Genomic DNA, 17,290 nt, shown 5'->3' on the forward strand with positions numbered 1-17,290 from the left:
CTTTCTTCATTTAAAAACGATGACTGCCCCTCTATGAACTTGACAGCGCAGACTTACCTAAGTCGATTGGTTAGCCTTTGAAAGATGGTCTTGGGTCTTTTTCCTTTTTTATGCAGAAGGTGCTTTTCGATGTACCCTTCATTGTACACCGGCCGCTCCACGCGATACATCAAGGCAGTGGTAGCGTCTGCATCCTGTTTTATAAGTTCCATAACAGGAATACCACACACATGTCAGCATGGGCCCACCAGCGTTCCCTGGAACAAACAGGAGGGCAAACCATATGGTTAAATGGAGTGGGGTACAGCAATCGAATAAAGTTCTATTTTTTAGATTCACTGAGATCTCTGTCCACTTCGCCAATGTGCTTACATTGAGTAAAAGTTTCCAATATCTGCAAATACTTTTTAAGGAATTCAAATATAGTTGATAAGTCACATCCAAAAGTTAGATATAAAGTATACATACTCCAGATCTGTAAACACAAAAGCCTTTGCAAATTTCAATGGCTAGATTAATTGCACAATGTATTCAGAAAGTAGACGGGTATATGTCTGCTTCGCTGTACAATGTGTACTCTGATTGTAGCATCAACAAATGATTTAGGGAAGTTTTACCGCTGTAAAAGGCAGGCGATCATAATTATTTCACGTCTATCAGGTGACAAACAAGAATGAAGCCATTCGCAAAATTTCTATATTCTACACCCAAACCCGTATAATAAATGGACTATCACCTATAATCATTTCTCATTCACCTGAGTAATACACGAACCGGGCGCCTGACCGCTCATAGCCACAGATCCGGAATATACAGGTTGGAAGCAGGAGCCTCTTACTTTACTGAATTAATACCTCGACTTGCAGAATGAGTCTGATCTCTGTAGTACAGAAAAAAATGTTTAATATGAAAATCCAATCCATTGTTTTTATGCACAATGGCTTGACATAAATAGATTTTCTTCCTTTTTTTAAAAAGAAATATAATTACATTTAGTTGTTTCACCTCAAATCTTGAATTCCTGACGCACCGTGACCTAAGCCCGCGAACTGATGCGGGAATTTTTAACAGCCCATTAATTCAAAATTTACCACAATACAGAAAATTTAAAGTACGTTTCTAATTTTAAGTAAACAATTTTCATTAGCGATGTTGTTTTTAGATTCACATCCTGACATTTTAAAATTTAAAGTTAATAATGTACAATGGAAATGCAAGATGAAAATGCAAAATGAAAATGCACAATGAAAATGTACAATGATGTACAATGAAAAATGAAAAACATTTAAATTATATTCTGGCATTCAGAATGAAATACATTACCTTAGGTATATGTATTTTGTTAACTATAAAAGTAATACAGAGCAATGCCACTTTTCATTTTAATTATGGTACAGTGCCAGTTTCCTTAATAAAAATAAGAAGTTATCGAACGTCCTTTCTGTAATATTACGCCGGCAGCAATAATTAATTAAAAACCTTGTCTCGATATAACGTGTCATGTGGAATGGACGAGTTGGTACTATAATAGCCAATTTGCGACGAAGGAATACCAAGTGTTATTTGTCGCCTATGCTTATTTGTCCTCTGCCTAACATCGGCACGTAATGAAAACGTTACAAATAAAGATCCAGCTGCCTAGGTTGCGTTGATTCCCTACCTTTCCCAGCCTCCGTCAAGGATGACAGCCCAAAGCGAATTGGTAAAGCGGTTAACGGCGCACGGAACCCCGAGGCTGCAGCTTAAACTCGGATACCCTTTAAGTACATGCGACAGCTGCGAGATCGCGCCCGGAGTAAATAGATACGTCTCATGCACACGTCATCCCCCGGTAGATTCATGGGACTTGTGTTTTCAGGAGTGCAGCTGAGCAGGAACTACAGCCTCGAGAGACTGAGCTGTCACACACGTGCGATTGTATGTGATTGATGGTGATTCTATGTGCGTGGTCGTCCGTGTGAGCTCTGTGTGCTCCTTTGTCCTTCGATGATTGCAGAAAATCCTGCTGGTGCATGAAAGATAATATCACAATAATTTTGCTGCTGGCTCAGGTTTATTCAAATAAACCGGTATAATAATTCTGAGCGCAACCGACCGAATAGCATCGGTGTTCTGGGAACGACCTCTGACACACATACTAAGCGGCCAGTCCCATGATAGTGACAAGAGGATTAGAAAATTCCATACAGAAATAAAACTTGGAGGAACTGTGGTTTTATGGCTGACAACCCATATTGGAGCGGCCATTTGTAAATAGATACTAGGCTACATTACATAATTGTCAGAACTTTCATAAACTATGGTATAAATAATAAACGCACCGACTTTTTTCGGATTTTAGGTTTGAAGGTTGTAACTAAGAAGCAGAGACAACAAGTAAAAAAGCTAAGTGAGCCCTCTTGTGGACGTTTTTATTATTAACGAACGGTACATATGCAGGCCAACAGCCATCCGTCTTCAATAGAGATCCGTCTGGGCAGCACTGCTGTGAGCGAGAGCCAAGCTCCAGAAAGTAAAGCACACCCTAAAAGAGCCAACAATCTATCGCAGGGAAAGGCTTCTTAAAATACATTTATTTATATTTCTGATTCAACAGTCAATGGTATAATTTGAAATAAGTTGTGAGTAATCTTATGGAACATTGTAATTCTGCAATATGGTTTCTTAAACAAGCCTAAATTACATTTTCCACTTGTTATTATTGACTCATTTTATTTTCAGTACATTTTCTTTATAGAACTTTTTTTTTTATCATGGGCCATAGGCTATATTCGGTGTATTTCCTGTTGAACTCGAATGAATGCTAACTGTGTAAGATAATTGGAACGATTCATTATTGTAGCAAAGGGTGTAGAAGGGAGTACTAAGCTGTAAGGCAGTCATCATCGCTACAGGTGAACTTTACTAAATGGGTAGTGTCACAATAACAACATTTTTTTCCATTTTAGACAATAAAGTGAGTATAATGACAGCTGGTCTAATCTTTTTTCATGAAACCAGTAAGCCACCTTTCTCAAATGAACAACATGTGCATGGAACACGGAACACGGAACACGGAAACAAAAACATCTACTGTTTATAACACAACTATGTCCAGCAGCACATCTGAATCCAAAACCAAGTTATCATTAATAACTTGAAAGCACATCAACACAATACGCCAAACAAAACAATCATGAAGGCTCATTTGACTCCTTAGAACCAATCACAATCTCCAAATTACTTTCTTATGTCAATGTTTCTCAAACCAGTCCTTGGGGACCCCCAGACGGTCCACATTTTTGCTCCCTCCCAGCTCTCAGGGGATTGGGAGAAAGCAAAAAACGTGGACCGTCTAGGGGACCCAAGGACTGAATTGAGAAACACTGTCTTACGTGAGTATTACAAGGACATTCTCTTCAGTGGCGTTTTCCACATCGCTCCCTCTGGGAAAGTGCAGTGACCCCGCTGCCTATTGAACCCACAATAACCAGTCGCTTAGCCCTTTGAGGCTGCTTCCTGGTGATGAAGGTTCCAAAGTTTGTCCCCTAGGAAGATGAGGGGTCAATTACAAAAGAGGCGGCTTGGCCTCCCTCAGCTGACAGTTGCGCCACCCCCACCTCATCCTCCATGTAGGGGGCAGGTGCAAGACCAGGGTGAGGACCTAGCTAGTCACTGCTGAATTTAGGCGACCTTCCTGGTGGGTTTGGACACCCAGACCTGCTCTCAAACTCAAAGCTCTCTGTTGGTGCTGCATGTGTCATAACAACTCTTTTCTCAAAAGTCGGCCCTGATGTGCTGATCTCAGGCAAGCTGATGCACCTCGTCCATCTGGTGGGGTACTGCTATGATGTAATCCAGGTCCAGCCAGCTGGGTAGGTGGTTGTCTGGGCAGTGGCCATTTAGCAGATTCGCTGGCACATGAAGCTTAAGTTCCATCATTAGTGCAGCGGGCATGCAAATGGTGGAACAGACGGGTCAGATGCAGGTCCCAGTCCTGCTGACAGCAGTCAGTAAGCAGGGTGAGCTTGGTGCTCATCGTCAACCAGCCAGTTCCTTTACAGTCACAAATAGGTGGTCCGAACTTCCCAGTCAGCTGCACATGTCCTACAAGAGGAAGGATTTAAAGCTACAGCCCCGGTCATCGTACAGCTGAGCTGGGGTCCCAGATCTGGTGAAAATCTCTGCATCAGGTGGTTGATGGTTTGGGACCATTTATGCGTCAGCCCACTTTGCGAAATAGTCCATAGCCAAAATGACATTTTGTTTCCCTCCATCGATAGTGGGGAATGGGCCCAGGATGTTGACTCTGCACTGGCAGCCCAACCTACAGCTGATGAATTACCCTGTGTTCCCCTCTTCACAGTGCAAACATTGCATCGCAAGCAGATCCACTCGACAATGTGGCCTGGCTGAGGTCATAATGAATGGGTTTAGCGAGTCAACTCTTGGTGACACCAAAGTGGTCCACACCCATTGAGTCAGGGAGCAACCAGAGAACTTGTTCCTAGAGGGCCTCAGAAGCCACAATCTGCAGTCACTCCTCGTGCTGCTGCACCACTGATACAGGACTTCCTAAGTATAAGTACCCATCACATGGCCTCCTGTCTCTTGGTGACCTCACTGCAAAGTGCTAACATACGATCATTGAGCTGACCCCACTGCAGCTATTCAGCGCCCATTTGCATGGAAGCTGACAGGTTGACAGGTTACTGCCAGGTCGCATGCATCAAAAGAATAGCCCTGCAACATCTCCACCTAGGAGTTCCCAAGTCTTAACTGGTGATGCAATAGTTCAGCTTCCGCTAGCTTAGAGAGTAGCTGAATTGCAATCATCTTCTCGTCATCATCGAGCTGCAAGTTCAGGATTGCATCAAGACCTACATCACTGATGTCAGTGTCAAGGATGCAAGGAGTGGCTGGAACAGGCAAGGCCAGAAACTGGGTGTGGGTGATGCAAACATTGAGCTAATTGAAGAAGTCCTGGCAAGCCTTGGATTACTCAAAGTGTCAGGCTTTCTCTGTCAGGTCATGCAGGGGTCAGGCAATGTCTGGATATCCCTGGGTGAAGTGGCAACTGTATGAGGTCAGGCAGAGGACGTTGCAGACTTGCTAGACCATTTTCAACACTGGCCAGTCCTTTCTCCACATTTACCTTGATAAGTGCCCATTCCATCAGACTCCAACATCTGCTCCATTAACATTGTCTACTGTCTCATGAGATGACATGAGATGAGATGAGATGAGATGAGATGAGAGAGATGAGCCAGAAGTTCTTTAGTAGGAGGAGGGTGCAACTCCTGGCATGAAGAAGGTGGTCGTTGAGGTAGACTATGCTTGGTCAAGGGGGTATGTCACATAGGAACTACATTATCAGTTTTTTAAATGTGACTGGGCTGTTGCTAAATTCAAATGGCTCCTGTTCAGTTGTGAAGGCTGCTTATCAGCAGGCAGTTTCAGATAACAGGTCCAGTGAGCTGAATCAGGCCAAGCTGGAAAGCTGGTCTAGAGTGTCACCAATAAGGAGTAGGGCTTACAAGTCCCTCCTGATGACTACACTAAGCGGCTGGTAGTCCATACAGACCCGAGAGCCTTAGCCTTCTTCCAGGGTAAGACTACAGGTGATGCCCAAGAGCTGCTTGAGAACTCGATGAGTTCAGCAGTGGCCAACTCCTTAATCTTGGCTACAGCTTCCGTCCGCAGTGCCAGTAGAAGTCGAAGTGCTGTCTGACAGACAGGAGGTGGATCTCCCATGCTATTCTCATGACTCAGCAAATGTGTAGCAATTGCCTGCCACCATTCACTTCAGGGGAGGATTGCTAGGCTGTCTCAGGCTAGCGGTAGATCTGGTATCCCTCAGCTCCTGTATGTGTCACAGTATTGGGAAGGTGCCCCTGGCGCTTTCATGTCATAGCGGCTACTGTTTCACATTCACTGGCCAGGTCTTTCTAAAACTGGCACTCTAGGCTAGCAGCTAGGAAGGGCCAGTGCAGTGAGCAACGATCAGGGATGTCCTAAAAAAAAAATAACCCTGCAGTGCTGCTCCTTTCATGACTGCTGCCAGCTGCACTGCATTTGTAGTGTGATCTCATCCAGCCAGAGTGGGCACACTTTCATACTGCCTGCACCAAGCCTTGCAACCGGTGCTGTCCAAGCATTGTACCTTGGGCAGACCAGCTGGATGGTGGCTGGTGCAGACATCATTCTTGGGGCAGGCTGCTAAGTGCTTGGGGCACTACTGCTAAGTAATGATTCATAAGTAGTGCATAACTGCTCTACCAACCGCTGCAGGTCATTTAGCTAGCACACTAACTGACCACGAGACCCCAGGAGAGCTTACAAAATGAAATTAATTAAAACTAACATTTCTCACCAATTGCAAGGTCTGGAATCATCAGTTCATGGTTTTAAATGAACCGCCTCATTATTTTCACTTGTAAGAATTGTAATAAAACGCGCTTAATCTATTTAACAATGTACTCTAATGCATAGTTTTTAGTATTTCAACAAAGGCAAAATCCAATAGTTCTGTTAAATACATTAAGCTACTGAACACAGCAACTTGAGTGTGACATCTTGTAACAATACAATACACAGTAAAACATTCATTATAATGGGTGCCACTTTACAATAAGGTTACCCTTATAAAGGGATTATGAATGGTTTATTAGCAGGTTATTAATTAGGTTGTAGCACTTTGTAAATCATTAATAGATAATTATAAACAAGTTATACCACAGTTTTCTTATTAATGAGTTACTACCATTTATAAGTGGCAAAGGGTAACCTTATTGTAAAGTGGTACCTTATAATGCATCCACCTCAACACGTGCTTATACTGTAGTGTAATGTATATACTTTTAAGTTACAGGCCAGGAAAGTACTTAGTAAACATTAATGAGACATAGTCAAGCTCCTAGAATTAACCAACTAGGGTTGAGCAAGATTTGCCTTTGTCTTAGTGCAAGATCCATTACCTCCAGGCTGGCACTTTTGTGTCCAGCTGTGTCTTTTAAGAATCATCTTAACTCTGCCTAAGTTCACTTATTGTGCTGATTAGCTAAATATGTAAGCATGAAAACCTGCGACGAGTCTGTTCCGAATCTCACTGTAATCAGAATGAAGTATTTACAGCCGCCACATTCCAAATGTTTTGCTTATGAACATTATTGTTTATGTAAGCTGCGCTGAAGGTTTGCTTGCAAATAGCTATGACCGCATGAGGGCAGTCATCTGCAACTAAACCATTACATGAAATGCGAGCACGGACTGGAACTGTAAATATAGCAATGATTGGTAGGGAATTATGGGAACAAACAGCAGATGATCAACCCCATCCTCAGGTCGGTTGGCTTCATCATGACTCTTGGAACAAATTGGATTAAAATATAAACATGCTGACAATCCTCTTTTGCAAGGCTTTCAAAACAACCAGTGCTTGTCCTTGAACAATGCTGCCACACTTCAACCCCATTCAGCCTCACTCTTGAGTCTACCAAGCTGTGACGATTAGACAGCCGGCCATAGCTTCCTAGATGAAGGTCTTATAAAGATGATTTCAGTGATTAATATTTAGAACCGGGGTGTCAAACTCCAGTCCTGGAAGGCCGGAGCCCTGTGTAGCTTAGTCCTTTCTCTGTTCTAGCACAAAGTATTCAGCTGTGTGATATTTAGCACAAAGAGCTGAATCAGGTGTGTTAAATGAGGGGAAACCTAAAAATGTGCAGGGCTCCGGCCCCCCAGGACAGGAATTTGACTCCACTGACTTAGAATCATGCACTGATGCCTGTTCAATCTGCTACGTTTCAGACTTTATGTCATAGTCTTAAGTAGCTCCTATCACATCAAAAACTTCATTCAAATTAACAAGAAGCATTAATAGGACCTACTGAACTGAGATATAGGTATAGTAGTTCCTCATCTTGGACCGTGTCCCTAAAAAGTTGTGTAACTGCTCATAGTTTTGCCAAGGATAACAGAGAGCACACCCTTACCTTACCGCCACCGAGCCATTCGTTTTGAGAGTGAACATTGTCAGCTTTGTAAAAGCTCAAAACGAAAACAAAAATAACGCTACAACTTCTACTCGGCCGTCAACAGAACTAGCAGAACCGGAGCAGCCAGTGACGACGGGGCCAAAAATCAGATATCAGCAACCACCAACGTGACTTACGTGGATGGGAATGCTATGCGCAGATGACTAATCTACAAGGAAATGCTAAGAGATGTAACAATCTTGTCAAGTAAGCGAGCAAGGTAACTTGAAACAAAGCACCTGGAACGTAACACTAAAGACACTTCAATAGAGTGAAAACACAAAATCAGAACCTGGGCAGACTGTCTCTGTGATTGAACTGAACCGAGTCTTTTCAAAATACGCCCAAAATAATATAGCTTCAAGTGAAAGTTTTGGCTTGATTTCATCCAATTTATAATTAATGATGCCAAACTTAAAATACTGTTTCAAAACGTTTTTTTTCTCATTACTTTTCGGCAGAGCATTTTGAAAAATTCTTCCATAGCTTGTATCAAAAATGGCAAAGTCATGTAACTACATTGTTGAATGCTCCATTGCATCATGTTGTTTGGAAACGATTTGGCTTGATATGGTGTAGAAAAAAATGTAGCGCAACCTGATGATGTGGAATGAGGATATGACTCAGAAACACCCAATTAAAAGGTACTGGGCTGGCCTACATAAAAGCAGACCCACACGTCAATTCTATTTTCAAATGTTGCGCTGAGGGCACAGGAATTCCTGTGTCTACTTGCTTGAATCTAATATTTGTTAAGATGGTGGGCCATGATCACGTGTGCCACCCTGTACAAAATTGTATCTCAGATCCCTGCACTATGAATGGATGCTACCTGACACAACCTGCTTTGCCACACCTTCAATTTTTTTTTTTATTATATAACGCCTGTCTAAATCTGAACTCTTTGTGTAGCCTCCTGTTGTCTCTGGACCGGTGTAATTAATGTAGTCTTTTTTCTTTTAAATTCTGAGCCTGTCTGAACTAGAGTACCCTGTCAACTCCAGTTTGAATCTGAACACTCACCCTTGATTTTAGATTTGTAGAATAATCTGGGCTTGGCGTCAAGCCTCTTTGTCCTGTGTTGTCGCAACAGCATTTATAAGCGGCTAGAAATCGAAAGTTTTTTAATGCCATAGGCCTGTAAAATTTTTCCCGTGTGTCTCAAAGACAATGCGCCGTAATAATTATAGGGGGAAATAGCTTAGGTGAATACCTCTTTTAATGACCCGCCCCAAAGCACTATTTGGCCACAAGGTGTCACTGTAATTTCGAAGGATCGAATCTTTTTCACTAGTCACGGTGATTTAACGAAACTTGGTCTAGACCACCAAACAAAAAACTAACAAACAGGAATAAGAATATATTCCAAGTGCAAAACCAACCCATCATTTCCTACATTCAAAACATAAATTATCATACCACTTCTGTTTCCGCCTAATCTGTTTTTTTTTTTACATGTGAGTGTTTGCCTGCGCTGCCCACGCACCAGTACTACTGACTCTGCACATGGGCAGACTCAAAATATGCATTTCAGATCACCTGTCGAACAAAAAAAAAAACAATCATTTAATGTGCATCTATTTAATGTGCAAAGGGAAACGATTTTATACTGAGAAATACATTTTTGGGTTCCACGGCACGGAAAAGTTTTGGTCTCATTTAAACGAGCTCTACAACGACTTAAGAAACGCCTACTACTCATTGATATAGTGGCTAAGTAAAACCTCACAAGAACGACCAAAAAGCGCTGTTAGGTTTGATTCTTTATCTGCGATTGTTTTTATACATTTACACAGCATTAATCTGTGCACCAGGTTGCGGATGTAAGGCATTCTTGTGTAACTTTTAGTTAAAGTTTGGAGACACTGGCTGCTGATAAACAACAAATCAATAAAAAGTTGAATCATGGGGAGAAGACAAGCACGGCGGAAAGATGAAGATTTTAGTTTTGTTAGCCCTTTTGTCAAATATTTGCTCTTCATTTTTAACATGATATTTTGGGTAAGTTTTACCGCTCTCTTCATTTGTCATGTTTTGCTTTAAGGCGTGAACGTGTGTATGTTGCTTTGTTTTTCCTACGTCATCGTACAATTTTTGTAAACTTTATTGTCCTACGGACAAGCATGGAAAATGTCGGGAGTCGTTCTTCGTTATAGCTTCATGGTCCCGATTGCGTTGCTCGTTTAATAACATGGACAATAAGAGTAGTTGATTATTGCGCTAATAGACATTTTGACGAATGTTGCTTTTTTCCACGAGTATCCTAAGATTTTTCGTGGTTTGCTTTTTAGAGGACAATACACTTCTTATGATGAAATCCTGTAATATCTACAGAATGCCCGGAAATGTAGTGTAGAATAAAAATATTAACAATACAAGTTGGGTTTGCGTGAAGGATACCTTAATGTCTTCCTGCATTGTACTTTATATGCTAAAGAACTTTCACTAGTTTTTTTTTTTTTTAACTGCACGATTGCCAAGCAACCAAAGCTTCATTTATTCATATGCTGATGGTGTAGCTGGGCTTTGTGCATTGTGGGTCCGGTGATTTCCTTTTTAGGATAGGGCCGGCTCCCATTGAAACCCTTTTTCAATAATTCAGACTGGCGCTCTTGCCAGGCTAGTTGTCGGTGTTGTCAAGTGTAAAATTCTTTTTTAAGGGTTAGTTGCACGTAGTCAGTTTGACGTTCCAGATTCCTTGAGTTTTAAAGAATAAACAGAATGTACAGCAAACGGTTTAAAATTTTAGCATGAAAATGCATGCATCCATTCATTTTCTTACTTGTCTCTCTTATGTGGGACTTGTGGATGGAAACACATTATTTCTGTAACATTCCAAGGCACAGCAGTGCACATCTGTGGCAGGAAAAAAGTCAGTGCCTCATTTTTATATCCTGTGTTCTCCCTGGGGACAGTCCTTTGTTTGAATTGCTGTGTGTAGATGAACCGGGCCAAAGTCAAAGAGGAATGCAATTTCTCTCTCTGGCAGTCATCTGCAGAGTTGGGAAATTCAGGTGCAGAGAGTAAAAGTCCAGACTGGGATTTTGTTTCAACCAACCAGTTGAACATAAAGAGTCACAGTCACAGACTATTCAACTGGTTGGTTGAAACAAAATCCCGGTCTGGACTTCTACTCTCTGTGCCTGAATTACCCAACTGTGGTCATCTGTGTTTTTGTTATTCATTACACTGCATAATTCATTACACCTTGCTCCGGGATTTAAGGCCCCAGATTGATCAGAGTGTTTTCCGACTTATATTTGTCTAATTATTGTACTTTATATATAACACCCCATACTCCACCATACTCCAAGCCAGTAAAGAATAACACCCCATACTCCACCATACTCCAAGCCAGTAAAGAGTGTGGTCCTCTGTCTTGGTTAAATAGCAACGACGTGAGGATTGATAATTATCCCATAATGCTGTTTATGCTTGGCACTTTGGCCAGGTCATCCTGGTCTCCGCTCATTCATTCAGGGCCCTGAAGGCTTTTTAAGGAGATTTCTCAAAGATCTGGATGGGGGGGGGGGGGGGGAATCTGGTTACTGTTACACTTTTTTCTAGGTCTGCACTCAAATTGAAACACAGTGCTGTGTGGATGTTTAACCATAGTTTTCTGATTTGTGTTCTGTCTAATAGCTACTTTGAAGATACCTTTCTCCAACTTAGCCGGCTTTATAAAACAATAAATGTGTGCATTTTTGTCATATATTGAAGCAATTCCTTGTCTTCCATACTACATGGTACAATATGCAGACTGTTCTTTAACAAAAAACCCTTTTATATGTACTTGGTTGCTTTATTATCATGTGATTATGAATTTGCACCTACATATTAAGGGGGCATCCAAGAGTCGCTGGGTTTTCTTGAATAACGCTCCCTTCCCATTGTACATGGCTACCAAAGGTTGTTTTACCTCCTTGATCATTGTAGTATCTAGCAGAGAACAGGTTTTTGTGAAATCTCTCCTCCCCTCTTTTTGTTTGGCTTAAAAGGGGGCTTCTGTTCATGGGTAATGGACACTGAGGGCCCCATTGAGTTCCTGTTGCACAACCTGCAGAATTTGTTTAGGCACTTGGGTAGAAGTTGATGCATTTTGGGACCAGCAGGTGGCACAGTCTTTAAGGGACTGATGCTCTATTCCTTTGGAATAAGGCACTCAAGGGTAGAGAGGATATATTTTTAAAGTCTGTAGGAGGAAGATAATTGGTCATTCAATAATTATCCTACAAAATCCAAGAAAATTGAGTCTTGTCCTTTTAATAAATTCTAAATAATTTTAAATAGGCAAATTCCATTACTGGAGAGGGTCGTCTTGGCATCATCCAAATCCATGAATTTTCATGCCAAAATATTCTGAGGAATTGCAGTCAGAGCTCTGTTGTTCTAGTGTCTAGTACAGTGTTTCCCAATCCGGTCCTTGGGGACCCCCGATGGTCCACATGTTTTACAAAAAAATGGACTGTATATGGCAGGAAGCTGGGAGAGAGAATAATGTGGACTGTCTGGGGATCCCCAAAGACCAGGGTGGGAAACAGTGGTCTGGTATGATATTTACACTAAAGAACAAACTTTCTCTTTTGAAGATCATCTCCATGGTGATGATGCTGATGGGTGTCTATGCCCGAGTAATGAAGCACGCAGGTGAGTCATTTGCTACCTGAATACACTGAGAAATATTTTAGGTTGAGAAGGAGAGGAATTTAAAGCAGCTTGCTTTAGTCTTGTTTTGTTTCCTCTCACCTCGAACCTCCCCTGCGCTCTGTGCTGAGCCTCTCCGCATGTCCTTTCCATCATTCTGCACCCCACTGCAGAGGCTGCCATGGCCTGTCTGGCTGTGGACCCCGCCATCTTGGTGCTGGTTGTGGGCGCGCTGATGTTCCTCATCACCTTCTGCGGCTGCGTCGGATCCCTGCGCGAGAATGTTACCCTGCTGCATACGGTCAGCCACTAAGGGCATGGGGAGGATGCAGTAGGACAAATGATAGTCAGTTGCCTTGTGCTTTACTATTTACAGTTAATCCTTTGCATAGTAAGTCAGCTAAACAGTTATTTGTTTGAAAATCTCCTTTCTTTGCTGGGCCCCTTACATTTATAATACAAAAATAATGACTTTAAATTGCATCTTTTTACGCAGCTTGGTATTTTACATAGAATGAATGTCTGCATCCAGTGTACTGTTACATGGATAGTAGTTGCCATCTGCCTGTGTTTTGTATAAGCAATGTATGTCATGTAGGCTAAACTGCAGGACATGTTAGGTACACTGCAGGTGGTCGGTGTGAGCCGTCCTCCACATTAAGGTAAGGTAATTAAGCCGAAATATATTACCTCTTCTGTTGTTACACTCACCAGGAAGCGCAGTGGGTGAATGATGTATTCTCTCTTCTTTTTCCAGTTCTGCGTCTGCCTGACTGTTATCTTCCTGATGCAGCTGACTGCTGGAATCCTCGGCTTTGTCTTTTCGGACAAGGTGCATCTCGGAATGGCACTGCGGAGGGCGTGGAAGGGGCTTCTTAGACAGTGCTGGATGCTGAAGTTCCAGCAACATCACTGCTATTGGGACACTTGAAGGTTCCCATCCTAAACTGCCGCAGTGAAATGGTCAGGTGTAAATCCACATTTTAAATTCTGTGAGCTGGTTTGTGGATCGGCTAATGTGAGTGCACCCTAAGTGAAGGAGGACGTCTCTGTCTGGCTTGGGGGGGAAGGGGGGGTGGGGGTACCAGGGTGGAAAATGGCAGCAGCCGTTTCCTGGTGATCGTTAAAACACAGCTGGCTGGCCTCTCTTGGGAGGAACGCCGGATTATTTGGATGAACATTTGATACTGTCATTCTAATGCAAACCTAGCTGGCCTTATTTATTTCAACAGCATGTTACCTTGAGTGTGCATGGACCGTCTGATGAGGGGAAGGCTGAACATGTTTATGTATCACAGATATTCTCAGAACTAGCAGCTCTTGTCCTCTTTATATAAATCCAGCTTTAGGTGAACTCAAGGTCAAGTAGTGCAGCAGCTTCGGAACAGAATAGAAGAGCTCTGGGAGCTACACTGCGGTCAGCGCAGCTTTACTGGAGGGCCGATGCCTTTGGCTCCCTCTGCTGGCAGTGATATGCACTTACAAGAGCACTGCTCCCAGAAATGGCATTGAATGACTCACAACCTATTTTAATACATGAAGCTTTTGCTTCTTTTGTTGAAGACAACGTTGAGACTTTTGAGTGGGGGCACTTTTTGCCTAGTTCGTCTAAACTTTTGCTTTTGGAACTTAATGGAAATGAGTTGTTTTATGAACCCAGTTTTCTTAATAAGAACCAACAGGATTTTACTGTAGGGTGAATTCATAGTAATGCGTTTTTATTTATTTATTTTTTTCCACAAACATAATTGCCTTTTCCTGACTCCCACAGGCCCAAGGCAAAGTCAGCGAGTTCATCAATAATGCCATTGTTCACTATAGAGATGACCTGGATTTGCAAAACCTTATTGATTTTGGTCAGAAGGAGGTAATTTGTTGCTGGATTAATAATCATATATGAATGTGCATGTGATTCAACTCTACGTATCCTCTGGCCCTGTTTACACTTGGGTTTAAAAAGCATCTTGGGCGATCAGATCCGAAATAGACAACCGAGACGCATCACCGTTCACACCTGTGTCTGTCATGCATGTCCAACAGCATTTCATTACTGCCTAGGATACTTCTCCTAGAAGGTCAGAATGCCCTGCGCATTATCCCCATGGCAGGGAAGCATCAGGACACATTTAGCGTTTACACTGCAAAAGATATGTGGTCAAATGCATCCCAGACCAGCTCGGCAAGTGGTTTGAGTGATCGGATCACAATGCATCTTGATGGTCGTTTATATTTGTATTTCACGCTGTCTGCTTGCGTTCTGATTGCCCAACACCCAAACAAGGCCTCTGTCACCTTAGTTAAACAGCTATGTTCAAATGTAATATTTGCACATGTCATATGGTTGCAAGGCTGTCAGTGATGGGTGGATTAAGATCTTGAAACCCGTGTGGGATGAGATTGCATTGCTGGGTAATCAGGGCCCAGTTTGGCAAAAATGGGAACTTATGGAGTAACCAGTAAAAGCTGGTTTAACCAGTTGTTGGCAGTTGAGACTTTCTAGTCAGACATAACTAGTGATACATCTGTATATTTCAGTTTAATAGGGTTTACCTAAACACCAGCTATAACATGGGTCTCTCTTACCCTAGTTTAACTGCTGTGGTGGCGTCTCCTACAAGGACTGGTCCCTAAACATGTATTTCAACTGCACCCCGGAGAACCCCAGCCGCGAGCGCTGCTCCGTGCCCTTCTCCTGCTGCCTGTTGCCCAAAGATGAAGTACGAGCCTGTGCAGTCTCTCCCAATTGCTTCACAACTCTGTAATTCTGCTCTGCCTCTGCCAGTTCACCTTTCTGCCACTGTGTGGCAGTGCTAAGCAATGAAGGTCTGTTGTGTCCTGCCTACGTTCTTCAAGGCGATCGTAAACACCATGTGTGGACAGGGGATGCAAGACCTGGACCAGCAGCAGGCCAGTGTCTTCATCAACACCAAGGGCTGCATTGACAGCCTGGTCACCTGGATCCATGACAACTTGTTCCTGTTGGGTGGTATTGCAATGGGCCTTGCTATCCCCCAGGTAAGAACACATAGAAGGTTACACTACAGTATTCCCTCCAGGTGTCAAACTTGTGGAAACGGCGCCATCAAGAGGACACACTGGGGTATTACTGGATCTTTGGCATGAAATGAGGACTTTTAGGGTTTTGTGAATAATAATGTTCAAAGACATGTGCAGTTCTATCAGTTATTCTTTCTAGCAAGGCAGGTATTTGCAAAGTTCTGTAGAAGTGCATTTGGTTGTTTTGAACATGCAATCATCTGGTTACAAGTCTAGGTTTTGTGGCAGCAAACACCCCCACTGCATTCCCACCCCATGCTTCCTGACGCCGACTATTTCCTGTGCTCCCCATTTGCAGCTAGTGGGCATCCTCCTGTCCCAAGTCCTGATCAACCAGATTACAGACCAGGTGGAGCTGCAGCAGTACAACCTCCAGCACCGCTCTGATCCGTGGCAGTGAGACTGCGCCATGAGGAGGACGCATGACCCTGGACTGAGGTCCTCTGAAGAACATGTACCTGAGGGATTATCCCTTTGGGTATGAGGACCAAGCCTTGAGTTATTGAATCTTAGGAGACGTGAAGGCATTGCTTTACTTGGAAAAGAAGAGTTTGTTGTTCTGCTTATGCTTTTGCACATGCCGAATATCTGCTTGGAACTAGATATTTATCGGTATTTTATATCTGGCTCAAGACCATTGAGGCAGTGATGTGGACAGAGACATAAAGGAAGGCTGGAGTTTCCCCCTTAGGATGATTTTCCTGCATTTCTTCCAACACCCATGGAAGTCCATGTCCTGCCAGGAATACTACATTCGTTGGAAAACTCCATGATTCAACATAGGGAAAAGATTACTGTAAGATACAGTACTGTGCAAAAGGGTTAGGCAGCCAAGGAGAATTATGTTTAATCGATATTCATGTTGGTGTTAAACTATGCTATTATGCCTGACAAAGTGTGTTAGCTTAGCCATTTGAAAACCTCTCCTAAAGTCACCCCGGTATTTGCAGCAACTATCTAATGCGCTCATGTATTTTTTAACTTGGCCACTAGAACACCTCATATAAATAATCAATATCACATTGATATATCTCATTGACTGAGCTGGTGGTGAAATTTAATAAATACTTGGAATGGCTGAGGTGCCCCTGAGGAGAGGTTTGGGAACTAAAGTTGTGTTCATCTAGCCATCCAGCAAGATATCTGTGACTTTGTGTAGAAAAGAAGAAATTATTACTATTTTTTATTGTGTTACTCTTAATTTGCATATGTTCTACTGTCAAATTGTGTTTTTGTTCTGTGCATAAGTGCCCTTACTGCCCAAATAAATAGCTTTAAACATTTCTTTGGACTGCCGAAGACTTTTGCACAGTACTATACACTACCGTAAGAGTTAAGATCAGTGTCTTGATTTTTATAACTTTGTTTTTTCACACTTGTATTCATACAGTAGGTCATGAGTATTCAGGTTTATAAACGTAGTTTTGGGCACAATTACAGAGCCATTTACTGAAACAGAACATTTAATGGTGATTGTGTTTATTTTAAAAAGTTGTTTATTTTAGTGTTAGTTTTGCTGATGTTCAGTCTTTATGAATACACATCTTATCTTAATAAATTTTGATTTTGTAGCA

At 42.4% G+C, this 17,290-nt stretch overlaps 2 protein-coding genes across 4 annotated transcripts in view; one reads left to right on the plus strand and one right to left on the minus strand.

The window, feature by feature from the left end:
- The window catches only part of LOC111859044 (prestin-like), a 31,684-nt gene extending 23,585 nt beyond the window's left edge, over positions 1–8,099 (minus strand). The window contains exons 1-2 of one of the 3 annotated variants that reach the window (XM_023841369.2): positions 7,974–8,099; positions 58–257 (exon numbers count right to left, since the gene is read on the minus strand). In XM_023841369.2, coding sequence (XP_023697137.2) covers positions 58–212 — 155 coding nt within the window. In that variant the 5' untranslated portion in view covers positions 213–257; positions 7,974–8,099. Of the gene's footprint in view, positions 1–57; positions 258–757; positions 849–1,660; positions 1,874–7,973 lie in introns of those variants that run through there. The other 2 variants (XM_023841368.2, XM_072710138.1) reach the window with 2 other exon arrangements.
- Positions 8,100–9,478: 1,379 nt separating this feature from the next.
- LOC111859039 (tetraspanin-33-like) lies at positions 9,479–17,290 on the plus strand. Its single transcript, XM_023841358.2, has 8 exons — positions 9,479–10,016; positions 12,605–12,662; positions 12,833–12,960; positions 13,417–13,491; positions 14,431–14,526; positions 15,248–15,376; positions 15,513–15,674; positions 16,015–17,290. The coding sequence occupies exons 1-8, from the start codon at positions 9,921–9,923 to the stop codon at positions 16,114–16,116; spliced, it is 846 nt and encodes a 281-aa protein (XP_023697126.1). The 5' UTR covers positions 9,479–9,920; the 3' UTR covers positions 16,117–17,290.

The sequence above is a fragment of the Paramormyrops kingsleyae genome, chromosome 3, assembly GCF_048594095.1.
Source record: "Paramormyrops kingsleyae isolate MSU_618 chromosome 3, PKINGS_0.4, whole genome shotgun sequence".
NCBI lineage: Eukaryota > Metazoa > Chordata > Actinopteri > Osteoglossiformes > Mormyridae > Paramormyrops > Paramormyrops kingsleyae.

Excerpts from the sequence above, each read along its gene's own strand:
- LOC111859039 (XM_023841358.2), top strand. The coding sequence starts at position 9,921 with ATGGGGAGAAGACAAGCACGGCGGAAAGATGAAGATTTTAGTTTTGTT. Across the intron at positions 12,961-13,416 it reads ATGTTACCCTGCTGCATACG|TTCTGCGTCTGCCTGACTGT; the intron begins GTCAGCCACTAA and ends TTCTTTTTCCAG. Across the intron at positions 13,492-14,430 it reads GCTTTGTCTTTTCGGACAAG|GCCCAAGGCAAAGTCAGCGA; the intron begins GTGCATCTCGGA and ends TGACTCCCACAG.